Source organism: Scyliorhinus torazame, chromosome 13 (genome assembly GCF_047496885.1).
Source record: "Scyliorhinus torazame isolate Kashiwa2021f chromosome 13, sScyTor2.1, whole genome shotgun sequence".
In the NCBI taxonomy this organism is placed as follows: Eukaryota; Metazoa; Chordata; class Chondrichthyes; order Carcharhiniformes; family Scyliorhinidae; genus Scyliorhinus; species Scyliorhinus torazame.
This window is the reverse complement of record NC_092719.1, coordinates 224,022,974-224,039,355: the sequence shown is the minus strand read 5'-3', so window position 1 is coordinate 224,039,355 and position 16,382 is coordinate 224,022,974. Positions and strand designations below refer to the sequence as shown.

At 51.8% G+C, this 16,382-nt stretch overlaps 1 protein-coding gene across 1 annotated transcript in view; it reads left to right on the top strand.

The window, feature by feature from the left end:
• Nucleotides 1-9,468, top strand: part of cfap100 (cilia and flagella associated protein 100) — a 163,843-nt gene extending 154,375 nt beyond the window's left edge. The window contains exons 14-16 of the mRNA XM_072473099.1: nucleotides 6,122-6,324; nucleotides 8,963-9,056; nucleotides 9,327-9,468. Of these exons, the coding sequence (XP_072329200.1) occupies nucleotides 6,122-6,324; nucleotides 8,963-9,056; nucleotides 9,327-9,443 (414 nt within the window). The 3' untranslated portion in view covers nucleotides 9,444-9,468. The remainder of the gene's footprint in view (nucleotides 1-6,121; nucleotides 6,325-8,962; nucleotides 9,057-9,326) is intronic.
• The last annotated feature ends 6,914 nt before the right edge of the window (nucleotides 9,469-16,382 follow it).

Below are 16,382 nucleotides of genomic sequence, written 5' to 3'. Positions count from 1 at the left end.
ACCACTATGCTACCGTGCTGCCCTTGGAAAAAACATCCCACTTAAGCCCAGATCTCCACCCTATGTTCTATCCCCGTATCCCAGTAACCCCACCTCACCATTTTGGACATTAAGGGCAATTTAGCACAGCCAGTTTACCCAACCTGCACATCTTTGGACTGTGGGAGGAAACCGGAGCACCCGGAGGAAACCCACGCACACACTGGGAGAACGTGCAGACTCCGCACAGACAGTGACCCAAGCCCGGAATCGAACCTGGGACCCTGGAGCTGTGAGGCAGCAGTGCTAACCACTGTGCTACCATGCCGCCCAGTTTCTATCACTAAACTAGTCCCACTTCCCTGCATTTGGCCCAAATCCCTCTATACCCACCCTGCCCATGTAACTGTTGTAGCGCACAAAGACTCCGTGAGATGAATAGAGTGAAGTCGATGAGGCTTTATTAAGCGTGTCTGTTCCCCCGCAGCTCGATAGTAGAATGGCCTGCGGGGGAGGACTCCGGCTTCTTATACTCCGCCTTCAGGGCGGAGCTAGAGGTCAACGGCCAACCAGGACCCGGGATCTGTCAGCCAATGACATTAGGGCTTCCAGTCCCACATGACCCCTAATACATACTACCACATTCACCCCTTGTCAAAATGAACCCGGTGGGGTGATGCTTCGCATGGTGGTAAGGGTTTACAGGGCTGGTCCTGGGAGGAAAACATTCATATGGCAATACAGTATGTACAATTTTGTCCTGTTTCAACTATTTACAGAAGGTATCGGGAGAAAAGCAAAATGTTCTTGTGAAAAGTCCATATATTGATTTAGTTCGACGCCACGAGTCGGTCGGGCGGTCTGGTCGTCCGTGTCGATTGCCTCGGCCCCGGTGGTGGTGGTGGTGCTTGTACCGGTGTTGTCGTCTCCGGGAGCCGTACGGTTTCAGCTTGGGCTTTATTCTTGGTCGGGCCTGAGGGGAGGGGAACCGATCCTCCTGGGAAGGGGGCGGTCGCGGGGTGCGGCGGTGGCAGGAAGGGGGGGGGTTGGGTGAATGGTGTCGGGGGGGTGTGCGTGGTGCCGGCGGGCGCCAGATCCCGCAGGGAGACCGTGTCCTGTCGGCCGTCGGGGTACTCCACGTAAGCGTACTGCGGGTTCGCGTGGAGGAGGTGAACCCTTTCGACCAACGGGTCCGCCTTGTGTGCCAGCACATGCTTTCGGAGCAAGGTGGGTCCTGGGGCCGCCAGCCAGGTCGACAGCAACGTTCCAGAGGAGGACCTCCTAGGGAAGACAAGGAGGCGCTCATGAGGCGTTTGATTAGTGCTCGTACATAATAGCGACCGGATGGAGTGGAGAGCGTCCGGGAGGACCTCCTGCCACCGTGAAACTGGGAGGTCCCTGGACCGTAGGGCCAGTAGGACGGTCTTCCAGACCGTGCCGTTCTCCCTCTCTACTTGCCCGTTCCCCCGGGGGTTGCAGCTGGTCGTCCTGCTTGAGGCTATGCCCTTGCTGAGCAGGAACTGGCGCAGCTCGTCACTCATGAAAGAGGACCCCCTGTCGCTGTGGACGTATGCGGGGCAACCGAACAGTGTGAAGATGGTGTTCAGGGCTTTAATGACTGTGGCCGCGGTCATGTCAGAGCAGGGAATGGCGAATGGGAAGCAGGAGTATTCGTCCACCACATTAAGGAAGTATGTGTTGCGGTCGGTGGAGGGAAGGGGCCCTTTGAAATCCAGACTAAGGCGTTCAAAGGGGCGGGAAGCCTTAATCAGGTGCGCACCATCCGGCCTGAAAAAATGCGGTTTGCATTCCGCGCAGATGTGGCAGTCCCTTGTGACTGTACGGACCTCCTCCACAGAGTAGGGGAGGGTGCGGGACTTTATAAAATGGTAGAACCGAGTGACCCCCGGGTGGCAGAGGTCCTCGTGGAGGGTTTGGAGGCGGTTAATTTGTGCGTTGGCACATGTGCCGCGGGATAGGGCATCGGACGGCTCGTTCAGCTTTCCGGGACGATACAAGATCTCGTAGTTGAAGGTGGAGAGCTCGATCCTCCACCTTAAGATCTTGTCGTTTTTGATTTTGCCCCACAGTGCATTATCGAACATGATGGCTACCGACCGTTGGTCGGTGAGGAGAGTGAATCTCCTGCCGGCCAGGTAATGCCTCCAATGTCGCACAGCTTCCACTATGGCTTGGGCTTCCTTTTCCACTGAGGAGTGGCGGATTTCTGAAGTGTGGAGGGTTCGGGAGAAAAAGGCCACGGGTCTGCCCGCTTGATTAAGGGTGGCCGCCAGAGCTACGTCGGAGGCGTCGCTCTCGACCTGGAAGGGGAGGGACTCGTCGATGGCGCGCATCGTGGCCTTTGCGATATCCGCTTTGATGCGGCTGAAGGCCTGGCAAGCCTCTGTCGACAGAGGGAAGGTCGTGGTCTGTATTAGGGGGCGGGCCTTGTCTGCGTACTGGGGGACCCACTGGGCGTAGTATGAAAAAAACCCCAGGCAACGTTTCAGGGCTTTTGAGCAGTGCGGGAGGGGAAATTCCATGAGGGCGTGCATACGTTAGGGGTCGGGGCCTATTATCCCATTGCGCACTACGTAGCCCAGAATGGCTAGCCGGTTGGTGCTAAAAACGCACTTGTCCTCGTTGTACGTGAGGTTCAAGGCTTTGGCGGTCTGGAGGAATTTTTGGAGGTTGGCGTCGTGGTCCTGCTGGTCGTGGCCGCAGATGGTTACATTGTCGAGATACGGGAACGTGGCCCGCAACCCATGTTGATCAACCATTCGGTCCATCTCCCGTTGGAAGACCGAGACCCCGTTTGTGACGCTAAATTGGACCCTTAGGAAATGGTATAATCGCCCATCTGCCTCGAAGGCTGTGTACTTGCGGTCACTTGGGCGGATGGGGAGCTGGTGGTAGGCGGACTTGAGGTCCACGGTGGAGAAGACCTTATATTGGGCAATCCGATTGACCATGTCGGATATGCGGGGGAGAGGGTACGCGTCTAGTTGTGTGTACCTGTTGATGGTCTGGCTATAGTCTATGACCATCCTTTGTTTCTCCCCTGTCTTCACTACTACCACCTGTGCTCTCCAGGGACTATTGCTGGCCTGGATTATGCCCTCCTTTAGTAGCCGCTGGACTTCGGACCGAATGAAGGTCCGGTCCTGGGCGCTGTACCGTCTGCTCCTAGTGGCGACGGGTTTGCAATCCGGGGTGAGGTTCGCAAACAAGGACGGGGGTTGCACCTTGAGGGTTGCGAGGCCGCAGATAGTGAGTGGGGGTATTGGGCCGCTGAATGTGAACGTAAGGCTCTGTAGATTGCTCTGGAAATCTAATCCCAGTAATGTGGGGGCACAGAGTTGGGGAAGGACGTGTAGTTTGTAGTTTTTGAACTCCCTCCCTTGCACCGTTAGGGTCACTGTGCAGAAACCTTGGATTTGTACAGAGTGGGATCCTGCAGCTAGGGAAATCTTTTGTGCGCTGGGATAGGTGGTCAAGGAACAGCGTCTTACCGTGTCGGGGTGGATAAAGCTCTCCGTGCTCCCGGAGTCGACTAGGCATGGTGTCTCGTGCCCGTTTATTAGCACCGTTGTCGTCGTCGTCTGGAGTGTCCGGGGCCGAGCTTGATCGAGCGTAATTGAAGCGAGACGTGGTTGTAGTAGTGGAGCGTCTTCCTCGAACCCCGTGGAGCCGTCGACACTGGGGTCCATTGTTGCCATCCAAGATGGCGTCGGGGATGAACAAAATGGCTGCCCCCATACATCGCACATGGCTGGGGGGTCACAAGATGGCGGCGGGGGTGGACAAAATGGCCACCCCCACGCATTGTACAGGTCTGGGGTGGTCCAAGATGGCGGCGCCCTTCCTCCCCTCATGGTGGCCGGGACCCAAAATGGCCACGTCTGCGGGTCGCACATGGGGCGCTGGGGGGGTTGGGGAGCGTTAGGACCGCGCGGGGCTCCCTCATCTCTGGGGACAGCGGTGGTCGGGACCCAAATTGGTAGCGCCGGCGGGTCATACGTGGGGACGGGGACAGTGGGTTGGGGAGCGTAAGCGGCGTGCAGGGCTCCCTGTTCTCCCGGGACCGCGGTGGTCGGGACCCAGAGCGGCTGCGCCTGTGGGTCGTACATGGGGCGCTGGGGGGGTTGGGGAGCGTAAGCGGCTTGCAGGGCTCCCTGTTCTCCCGGGACAGCGGCGACCTCGCGGGACCGGCACACGACCGCAAAATGGCCCTTTTTCCCGCAGCTCTTGCAGATTGCTGCGCGGGCCGGGCAGCGCTGCCGGGGGTGTTTCGTCTGGCCGCAGAAATAGCAGCGGGCGCCCCCGGTGCGACTTGGCGTTTGGACCACGCAAGCCTGTGGGGTGTCCGGGGTGGGGGGGTGGGTTTGTCGCGACGGGTACGTACGGAGCCCAATGGGCTGCCGCGCAGTCGGGGCCGTAGGCGCGGGTATTACGCGCGGCCACGTCTAGAGAGGCTGCTAGGGCCCATGCCTCTGAGAGTCCTAGCGACTCTTTTTCTAGAAGTCTTTGGCGGATTTGGGAGGAATTAATACCTGCCACAAAAGCATCGCGCATTAACATGTCCGTGTGTTCATTTGCGTTCACCGACGGGCAGCTGCAGGCTCGTCCCAAAATCAGCAGCGCGGCGTAGAACTCGTCCATCGATTCTCCGGGACCTTGCCGTCTCGTCGCGAGCTGGTAGCGAGCGTAGATTTGGTTAACAGGGCGGACATAGAGACTTTTCAGTGCTGCGAACGCCGTCTGGAAATCCTCCGCGTCTTCGATGAGGGAGAAAATCTCCGTGCTCACCCTTGAGTGCAGGACCTGTAGTTTTTGGTCTTCTGTGACCCGGCCGGTGGTCGTTCTGAGGTAGGCCTCAAAACAAGTCTGCCAGTGCTTGAAGGCTGCTGCCATGTTCACTGCGTGGGGGCTGATCGTCAGGCATTCCGGGATGATCCTGAGCTCCATAGTCCTTTTTAGGCACGCTTAATAAATTGTAGCGCACAAAGACTCCGTGAGACGAATAGAGTGAAGTCGATGAGGCTTTATTAAGCGTGTCTGTTCCCCCGCAGCTCGATAGTAGAATGGCCTGCGGGGGAGGACTCCAGCTTCTTATACTCCGCCTTCAGGGCGGAGCTAGAGGTCAACGGCCAACCAGGACCCGGGATCTGTCAGCCAATGACATTAGGGCTTCCAGTCCCACATGACCCCTAATACATACTACCACAACTGTCTAACTGCCTTTTCAAAGACAGAATTGTACCCGCCTCTACCACTGCCTCTGGCAGCCCGTTCCAGACACTCACCACCCTCTGTGTGAAGAAATTTCCCCTCTGGTCTTTTTGTATCTCTCCCCTCTCACCTTAAACCTATGCCCTCTAGTTCTAGACTCCTCCACCTTTGGGAAAAGATGTTGACTATCTACCTTATCGATGCCCCTCATTATTTTATAGACTCTATAAGATCACCCCTAAGCCTCCTGCGCTCCAGGGAAAAAGGTTCCAGCCTATCCAGCCTCTCCTTATAACTCAGACCATAAAGTCCCAGTAACATCCTCGTAAATCTCTTCTGCACTCTTTCTAGTTTAACAATATCCTTCCTATAATAGGGTGACCAGAACTGAACACAGTATTCCATGTGTGGTCTTACCAATGTCTTGTACAACTGCAACAAGACGTCCCAACTCCTGTATTCAATATTCTGACCAATAAAACCAAGCATGCCGAATGCCTTCTTCACCCCCTGTCCACCTGCGACTCCACCTTCAAGGAGCTATGAACCTGTTCCCCGAGATCTCTTTGTTCTGTAACTCTCCCCAACGCCATACCATTAACTGAGTAGGTCCTGCCCGGATTTGATCTCCCACAATGCATCACCTAACATTTATCTAAATTAAACTCCATCTGCCATTCATTGGCCCACTGGTCGATGAGGATATTCAAGACTGAGACCTATAGATTTTTGGATACTAAGAGGATGAAAGGTTAGAGCAGGAAGGTGGGGTGGAAGGAGGAAATTAGTCTTGACCTTGACTGAATGGCAGGTTGGGCTCAAGGCCTTGTCTGTTTTCCTCCTGCTCCTAGTTGCGACATTCTTGACTCTTGTGGTTTTATTCCACCCTCTCGCTACCCAATCCCCCCAGGATAAAATGCTGGACTCTCTTGATCAGAAGGTGGGAGAGGTTTACAGAGCCTGCATCGGTGAGAACGAGGCCAACATGAGCACACTGCAGATGCTGACCAGTATTGAGAACTACCTGGAAGATTTGTTTGAGAATCTGGAGAAGCTGCCTCGGGAGAAGGTGGAATTGGCACAAAGGAACAAAGAAAAGGAGAGGAGAATGAGGTAGAGACGGTTCTGATGTTATACAAACTATCTGGCAAAACACCCAATTTTTAGCAGGAATGTTTTGTGGCAATGTAAGGTGTGAGGAGGGTGCAAAGAGATGGAGGGCAGGCTGAAGTTAAAGTCTGTTGTCGGATGGGTTTAGCGGGGTGTTCCCCGGTGGCTGCAATGCCGAGAAATATCCTGCCTTCTGACCGTACTTTGCCGTTATGTTTGGCCTCGGGGAATGTTTCCCCACCGAGGCCGCACTTCGAGGGATCAGCTCAGCTCACCAGCAGGAAAGGTTCCTCGCAAATCAGGGCGCCCTTTTGTCCAGCAGCCCCGAACGTGCCCCGCCCCCACCTCCTGTTTCAGGCCCACCGCCCTCACTTTTTTGATTCCCCCCCCTCACACCCCTCCCAAACTTGGGGAGGGCCCCAAGGACCCTCCCTCACTGCCTGTCCACTTGGCAAGCTCCCGCGGGCCCGGCCTCTGGCAGTGTGAGTCTGGGCACCCTGGCAGTGCCACCTAGGTTTCCTGGCAATGCCACCTGGGAACCCAGGCAGTGCCACTGTCAGGGTGCCAGGCTGGAAGTGCCAAGGTGCCCAGTTACCACGGGGAGTGCCAGGGTGCCAACCTGTCCAGACCACCCAATGGCCTGGGAGACCCCCCCACCCCCCAGGTGCACTAGTACTAAAGGGCGCCCTGGCGAGGTCTCCCAGGTGTGGCCAGTGAGTCCCGGGGACCCAGGTGAGTCCAGTATTCGGGTATTTAAATATTCAGATGTGGATCTCACCCAACGAGGGCGAGAACCAGATCACATCATGCCATGCGATTCACCCGTTGAGTCCGGATCCACGCCGCGCACAACGTTGTTGAATCGTGTCCAGTGTCTTTCTGGTCCCCTTATCAAAGGGGGGTTGATCCCTTGGCGAAGGTGCAATGAAGGTTCTCCAGCTGATTCCTGGGGTGAAAGGGGTGTCCTCTGAATAACGATTGAGACAAAAGGACCTGCATTCTCTGGAGGTTGGAAACATGAGATGTGTCCTCATTGAAATATTGAGGGCTGTACAGGTTGATAGTGAGACGTTTCCCTGGTCGAAGACTCTGGAACTCGGGTCTGAATGATTCAGCCACGTGTGTGCGTGTGGCCTTTCCTGCTGCAGGAGTCACACCACCAGCTGTAACCAGGAGTCACTGAGGACATGAAGAGGGCAGGTGGGGAGGGATGTCTCTGTGTGAATGCTCAGCCAATGACAATCCAGAGAACGCGGCGAGGATCCTGTGGGTAATTCCTGATCCGTGTTGAATCCATGGAATCCCGACAGTGCAGTGGGAGGCCACTCGGCCTATCGAGTCTGCAATGACCCTCTGAAAGAGCATCTTCCCCAGGCCCACTCACCCACCCTACCCTTGTAACCCCACCAAACCTGCACATCTTTGGACACTAAGGGGCGATTTAGCATGGCCAATCCACCTAACCAGCACGCCCCTGGACTGGTGTGGGCTCTCAGTTGACACTACATTGTGGTTTTGTTACTGAACTCGTAATTCTAATGACCTGGAAACGAGTCTAGCTCCCACCACAGCAACTGAGGAATTTCAATTAATTGAATTAAATAAATCTGGAATGAAAATGGTGATCATAGAACCCATCAGGTTCAGTAAAGTGCTTTAGGGAAGGAAATCTGCTGCAATTACCTGGTCTGGTTTACAGGTGACTGCAGACACAGAGAAGCCTTTTAACCGCCCTCTGCAGTGGCCCAGCAAGCCCCGAGGTTGCACTCCAGAAAAGTAGCTTACCAGCGCCACCTTCTCAAGGGTAATTAGCGACGCCCACATGCCCTGATACAACCCACTAACTATGCAGTCAGCGAGGATGTGACCCAGGAACAGTCGTCACGAGGCAGGGGGAACTGACTGAGGCTCGGCAGCAACCTCTACATGTGAATCATTCGCATTCGAAGGCGAATGGTATGTTGGCCTTCATTGCGAGAGTTTCGAGTACAGAAGCAGGGATGTGTTGCTGCAATTATACAGGGCCTTGGTGAGGCCACACCTGGAGTATTGTGGGCAGTTTTGGTCTCCTTCTCTGAGGAAGGATGTTCTTGCGCTCGAGGGAGAGCAGCGAAGGTTTACCAGACTGATTCCAGGGATGGCGGGACTGTCATATGAGGAGAGATTGACTAAGTTGGGATTGTTCTCGCTGGAGTTCAGAAGAATGAGGGGGGATCTCATAGAGACTTATAAATTTCTAACGGGACTAGACAGGGTGGATGCAGGGAAGATGTTAGCAATGACGGGTGTGTCCAGAACCAGGGGTCACAGTCTGAGGATTCAGGGTAAACCATTTCGGACCGATATAAGGAGACATTTCTTCACACAGAGAGTGGTGAGCCTGTGGAATTCATTACCACAGGAAGTAGTTGATGCTAAAACATTGAATATATTCGAGAGGCGGCTGGATATAGCACTTGGGGAGAATGGGATCAAAGGCTATGGGGAGAAAGCAGGATTAGGCTATTGAGTTGGATGATCAGCCATGATGGTGATGAATGGCGGAGCAGGCTCGAAGGGCCAAAAGGCCTCCTCCTGCTCCTATCTTCTATGTATCTATGTATCGTGCGTAGATATGACCATGATGCCTCTTGTTCCATAGGGTAAGGGAAGAGCGATTGATGGAAGAGAGGCTTCACCAGGAGGAGCGAATGCACCGAGCAGTTCTCAGATCACAGGCTGAGCACCAGAAAAAGGTAGGCCCCGCAGTCACAGACCCCTCCTCTCCCCCCACCCCTCCACTCACTGTACTGCGATCATTTTAAAACACTGCTGCCCATTTAACCTGTCACCTGTGAGATGGCCCTACCCACAGCGTTGGCACTGGGAGTGGCAGCCAGGTGTCTGTGCTCAGGCCAAACTAAGAGGTGCCGACATCCCTGTGAACCTCAGGCCACAAGTGGCAGTGCGGGGTCGGGGTGAAGTCTTTTGTGAATTCTGGCACTAATTCCTGCTCCTCCCCACAGACTGTGAGGAGGCTGGTGTACCGATCAAACCCGCCTTTAATGAAGGAGCTGCAGAAGAAAAGCCAAGTGACCACTGACAAGGAGAAGGAAGAGATTGAGTATTTTTTTAGCAATTAAATGTACAATTTATGTAGGAATGAAATGCAGGTGCACAAACATCATCATGTTAAAATGTTCTGCTCCAGTGGGTGAATTGTACAGTTTGGCCAAGGCGGAGGGTTTGCAATGATTGTCTTTCAAGTGGTGAGCAGTGACTTGTTTCCACACCAGCCCAGTAAGCGGGGGAGGGGGGGGGGGGGTGGTCTGTGGCCATGCCAAGCCCCGGGGGGGGGGGGGGGGGTCTGTGGCGGGGGGGGGGGGGGAGTCGGAGTCTGTGGCATGCCCATACAAAACAATTTGGAGCAATTTTAGTTGCCTGGTTTATGTAGCAGCGTAAGTTTGTATTCACAGAAATGGTCTGAATTATTGAAATAAATGTTCACTATTTGCCTTCCTCTTTCATGAAGTGATACAAGTTTGTGCGAGGAGTCAGAGAGAATTCATTTCAAACCAGATTACAACGCTATAACAAGGCCAGATTGTCACCACCACAATAAGACCATAAGACATAGAAGCAGAAATGGCCATTCGGCCCATCGAGTCTGCTCCGCCATTCAATCAGGGCTGATGTTGGTATGAGTTGCCGTTTATTTAATCGACACTAACTCCTGACATCACTCTGTTGGTGACAGGTTTGGATTAGCATCGATTTCACTACAGCACATTGGCCAGTAACAAGTTATCCCAGCTCCTAGTGTGTGATGGGACACTGATGTCAATGAGATTTCATACTGTTAAATAGAACAAATGGATAATAAACAAATGAAAGGTAAGTAAGGCACTGTAACAAAAAGTCTAAATTTCAAAGGAACTTTAAGCCAAGATTGTTTCCAGGGTGCTGGTGGGGCCCACCTGTGGACAGTGCGTTCGTGCCTCTCGAGGACCACCTGGCCATGAATATAGCCACAGTAGAGGGTCAGACAGGTCGGGTGACGTGACTGCTTGTGTTGTGTCCGCCTCCCGGTCGCAGAAGGCCTGCCATGTTCCGGTGGACACTGCGTGCCCCCGTGCTCCCCCCTCGGGCCACCTGGCCATTATCACAGCCACAGTAGAGGGGCAGCTACTCTTGTCGGACATCCCCCTTGACCGCTCACTGCCTGCAGCTGTTGACGGCCACACTGGCCAAGCCCAGCTTTACGAGGAGATCCTCCTCCCCTCCACACAGGGTTTGAGATTTTGTACGAGTGCAGCCTTCTTAAAATTCGTTAAGCTGTGTGCAGGGAATTTCTACACAGCCCAGATAGCTGTGGTGTGGGCGTCGCTGGTTAGGCCAGCATTTATTGCCCATCCCTGTTGGTCTTCAGGAGGGGGAGGTGAGATGCCTTCTTGAACCGCTGCAGGCCCTGAGGTGCAGGTACACCCACTGTGCTGTTAGGGAGAGATTTCCAGCGACAGTGAAGGAACGGCCGATATATTTCAAAGTCAGGGTGGTGAATAACTTGGAGGGGAACCTCCAGGTGGTGGGGCTCCCAGTTATCTGCTTGTCCTTCTAAATGGTGATGGTCGTGAGTTTGGAAGGTGCTGCCGAAGGAGCCTTGGCGAGATACTGCAGTGCATCTTGTAGATGGTACACCCGGCTGCTGCTGTTTGTTGGTGGTGGAGGGGCTGAATGTTTGTGGAAGGAGGAGCAATCAAGCGGGGCTGCTTTGTCCTGGATGGTGTCAAGCTTCTTAAGCATTGTTGGAGCTGCGCTCATCCAGGCAAGTGGAGAGTATTCCATCACACTCCTGACTTGTGCCTTGTAGATGGTGGACAGGCTTTTGGGGGTCAGGAGGTGAGTTACTCTCCGCAGGATTCACAGCCTCTGACCTGCCCTGGTGGCCACAGTATTAATGTGGCTGGGTCCAGTTCAGTTTCTGATCAATGGTAACCCCCAGGATGTTGATTGTGGGGGATTCAGCGACGGTAATGCCATTGAATGGCAAGGGGCGGTGGTTATATCCTCTGTTGTAGGAGATGGTCATTGCCTGGCACTTGTGTGGCACAAATGTAACTTGTCACTTGTCAGCCCCGAGCCTGGATATTGTCCAGGTCTTGCTGCATTTGGACAGGGACTGCTTCAGTATCTGAGGAGTCGTGAATGGTGCTGAACATTGTGCAGTCACCCGCAAACATCCCACTTCTGACCTTATGATGGAAGGGAGGTCATTGATGAAGCAGCTGAAGATGGTTGGCCCGAGGACACGACCCTGAGGATCTCCTGCAGTGATGTCCTGGAGCTGAGATGATTGACCTCCAACCACCACCATCTTCCTTTGTGCCGGGTATGACTCCAACCAGTGGAGTTTCCCCCCCGATTCCCATTGACTCCAGTTTAGCTCGGGCTCCTTGATGCCACACTCGGTCAAACGCTGCCTTGATGTCGAGGGCAGTCACCCTCACCTCTGGCATTCCGCTCTTTTGTCCATTTTGAACCAAGGCTGTAATGAGGTCAGAAGCTGAGTGACCCTGGCGGAACCCAAACTGAGCGTCCGTGCTGAATAAGTGCCGCTTGATAGCACTGTTGATGACCCCTTCCATCAAGAACAGATTGATAGGGTGGTAGTTAGCTGGGTTGGATTTGTCCTGTTTGTTGTGTACAGGACACACCTGGGCAATTTTCCACATTGCTGGGTAGATGCCAGTGTTGTAGCTGTACTGGAACAGCTTGGCTAGGGGCGCAGCAAGTTCTGGAGCACAATGGGACTCTTAATCCGAGGGTCGACGTTTTGAGTCTCTCAATGGGTAATGATTTTGTATTCATCAACATAATTCTGATCTTACTCGAATGTCCTTCACCTAAATCTTACAATCAATTCTCCAAATTGAAGGCTGGGAATCTCCTATACTAGGGGCTGGTTTAGCACAATGGACTACACAGCTGGCTTGTAATGCAGAACAATGCCAGCAGCGCGGGTTCAATTCCCGTACCAGCCTCCCCGAACAGGCGCCGGAACGTGGCGACTAGGGGCTTTTCACAGTAACTTCATTGAAGCCTACTTGTGACAATAAGCGATTATTATTAGACATTTCCCCATTATAGTCATTATTTACTGAATCATCCTCAGCATGTTTTACAGAGGACGCAGTTGATAACGTGGATACAAGAACTTGCAATTTGTTAAGAACTGTACAGGTGGTACATACAGCTGGCACACCGACACTTGCACAAATGCAGGATATGAGTGCAGCACAAGCACAGCCTTTAGTAAAGGTGCTTCAAAAAAGCGTAAATCTAAAAACTCACATTGAGCCACAAGAGGGCAGATTGGGAAAGGTGACTGAAAGCTTGGTCAGAGGCAGCTTTTAAGGAGCCTTAAAAGTGGGGTTGGGGAGATGGCCTTTCGTAACTTATAGTAACGTTTATATTTATATTAACTTTTTACGCTCCTCTCTTCTACCTGACAAGAGTTGATATTTACCGGAGATAGTTCCAGTGCTGTGAAAAGGCTGCTGTCGGGGTGATGCTAACACAGCATTGCCATCCCAGCTGCATCAGTGCACTGGCTGTGCCATCAAGCTTTCAGTGGACTGAAGGCTGCAAAGTATATTAAATACCATCTCTAATGATGTTTAACTGAACGTAATGCTTTTTAGTACCTTAATTGATCCCAGTTCCTCTCCATCACCAAGATGAGGGTGTGCCTTCTCGAATACTTGGTGCTGGTTTCGATACACAGAATGTATTGCTGGGCCCAAGTTAGTGGGATGAGAACTGCATTTACCTGCCATGGTTCCAGATCTTTTTCCTCACAAAAAATCTATTGACAAGTTTAATATTATTAATTGAGCTCCAGTGTGTCCCATTTTTTTAGTGGGAGTGTTCCACATTTTTACCATTCTCGTGTATGTTTCCTAATATCTCAACTAAATGGCCTTGCTGGGATTATAAGGTTCTCATCTTCCCTTTGTTTTGACGCCACCCTGCATCAGCAGAAAAGGTTTTAATCAGCGTGACTAAGGGAAAGAGTAGGCAGGGAGCAGATGATGAACGCAAAGGGACAGGTGGTCTGAGGTGCATTTGTTTCAATGCGAGAAGTGTAGCAGGTAAGGCAGATGAACTTGGGGCTTGGATTAGTACCTGGGAGTATGATGTTATTACTAATACTGAGACTTGGTTGAGGGAAGGGCATGATTGGCAACTAAATATCCCAGGATATCGAAGCTTCAAGCAGGATAGAGAGGGAGGTAAAAGATGTGGAGCAGTTGCATTACTGATCAGACAGGCTATCACAGCTGAAGGAGGGCATTATGGAGGACTGGAGCAGCGAGGCGATATGGGCAGAGCTCAGAAATAGGAAGGGTGCGGTAACAATGTTGGGGCTGTACTATAGACCTCCCAACAGCGAGCGGGAGATAGAGGTACAAATATGTAAACAGATTATGGAAAGATGTAGGAGCAACAGGGTGGTGGTGATAGATTTTAATTTTCCCAACATTGACTGGGATACACTTAGTGTCAGAGGTCTAGATGGAGCAGAATTTGTAAGGAGCATCCAGGAGGGTTTTCTAGAGCATTATGTAAATAGTCCCAACTCCGGAAGGGGCCATACTGGACCTGGTGTTGGGGAATGATCCTGGCCAGGTGGTTGAAGTTTCAGTCGGTGATTACTTTGGGAATAGCGATCACAATTCCGTAAGTTTTAGAATACTCATGGACAAAGACGAGAGTGGTCCTAAAGGAAGAGTGCTAAATTGGGGGAAGGCCAACTATACCAAAATTCGGCAGGAGCTGGGGAATGTGGATTGGGAGCAGCTGTTTGAAGGTAAATCCACATTTGATATGTGGGAGGCTTTTAAAGAGAGGTTGATTAGAGTGCAGGACAGACATGTCCCTGTGAAAATGAGGGAAGAAATGGCAAGATTAGGGAACCATGGATGACAGGTGAAATTGTGAGACCAGCTAAGAGGAAAAAGGAAGCATACATAAGGTCTAGACGACTGAAGACAGACGAAGGTTTGGAAGAATATCGGGAATGTAGGACCAATCTGAAATGAGGAATCAAGAGGGCTAAAAGAGGTCATGAAATATCTTTAGTAAGGAAAATCCCAAAGCCTTTTATTATTATACAAGGAGCAAGAGGGTAACTAGAGAAAGGGTTGGCCCACTCAAGGATAAAAGAGGAAAGTTATTCGTGGTCAGAGAAAATGGGTGAGATTCTTAACAAGTACTTTGCATCGGTATTCACCGAGAGGGACATGACAGATGTTGAGGTTAGGGATGGATGTTTGATTACTCTCGGTCAAGTCGGCATGAGGGAGGATGTGTTGGGTATTCTAAAAGGCATTGAGGTGGACAAGTCCCCAGGTCTGGATGGGATCTATCTCAGTTTACTGAGAGAAGTGAGAGAAGAAATAGCTGGGGCCTTAACAGGTATCTTTGCAGCATCCTTGAACACGGGTGAGGTACCGGAGGACTGGAGAATTGCTAATGTTGTCCCCTTGTTTAAGAAGGGTAGCAGGGATAATCCAGGTAATTATAGACCGGTGAGCCTGAAGTCAGTGGTAGGGAAGCTGCTGAAGAAGATACCGAGGGATAGGATCTGTTCCCATTTGGAAGAAAATGAACTTATCAGTGATAGGCAACATGGTTTTGTGCAGGGAAGGTCATGTCTTACCAACTTAATAGAATTCTTTGAGGAAGTGACAAAGTTGATTGATGAGGGAAGGGCTGTAGATGTCATACACATGGACTTCAGTAAGGCATTTGATAAGGTTCCCCATGGTAGGCTGATGGAGAAAGTGAAGTCTCATGGGGTCCAGGGTGTACTAGCTAGATGGATAAAGAACTGGCTGGGCAACAGGAGACAGAGAGTAGTAGTGGGAGTTTCTCAAAATGGAGAACTGTGACCAGTGGTGTTCCACAGGGATCTGTGCTGGGACCACTGTTGTTTGTGATATATATAAATGATCTGGAGGAAGGTATAGATGGTCTGATTAGCAAGTTTGCAGATGACACTAAGATTGGTGACGTAGCAGATAGTGAAGGGGACTGTCAGAGAATACAGCAGAATGTAGATAGATTGGAGAGTTGGGCGGAGAAATGGCAGATTAAGTCAATCCGGGCAAATGCGAGGTGATGCATTTTGGAAGATCCAATTCAAGAGCGAACTATACGGTCAATGAAAAAGCCCTGGGGAAAATTGATGTACAGAGAGATCTGGGTGTTCAGGTCCATTGTACCCTGAAGGTGGCTGTGCAGGTCGATAGAGTGGTCAAGAAGGCATACGGCATGCTTTCCTTCATCGGAAGGGATATTGAGTACAAGAGTTGGCAGGTCATGTTACAGTTGTATCAGACTTTGGTTCGGCCAACTGCTTTAGAGAGGGTGCAGAGGAGGTTCACCAGGATGTTGCCTGGTATGGAGGGTGCTAGCTATGAAGAAATGTTGAGTAGATTAGGATTGTTTTTGTTGGAAAGACGGAGGTTGAGGGGGGACCTGATTGAGGTCTACAAAATTATGAGAGGTATGGACAGGGTGGATAGCAACAAGCTTTTTCCAAGAGTGGGGGTGTCAATTACAAGGGGTCACGATTTCAAGGTGAGAGGGGGAAAGTTTAAGGGAGATGTGCGTGGAAAGTTTTTTTACGCAGAGGGTGGTGGGTGCCTGGAACGCTTTGCCAGCGGAGGTGGTAGAGGCGGGCACGATAGCATCATTTAAGATGCATCTAGACAGATATATGAACGGGCGGGGAACAGACGGAAGTAGATCCTTGGAAAATAGGCGACAGGTTTAGATAAAGGATCTGGATCGGCGCAGGCTGGGAGGGCCGAAGGGCCTGTTCCTGTGCTGTAATTTTCTTTGTCTTTGTTTGTTCTTGTGGAGCATTCTAGAACGAGGTCATAGTCTTAGGATAAGAGATAGCAAATTTGAGGAGAAAGTTGTGAATCTGTGGAATTCGCTACCCCAGAGTGTTGTGCATGCTGGGACTGTGAGTACATTTGAAGAGTTAGACAGATTTTCAATTGGTAATGGGT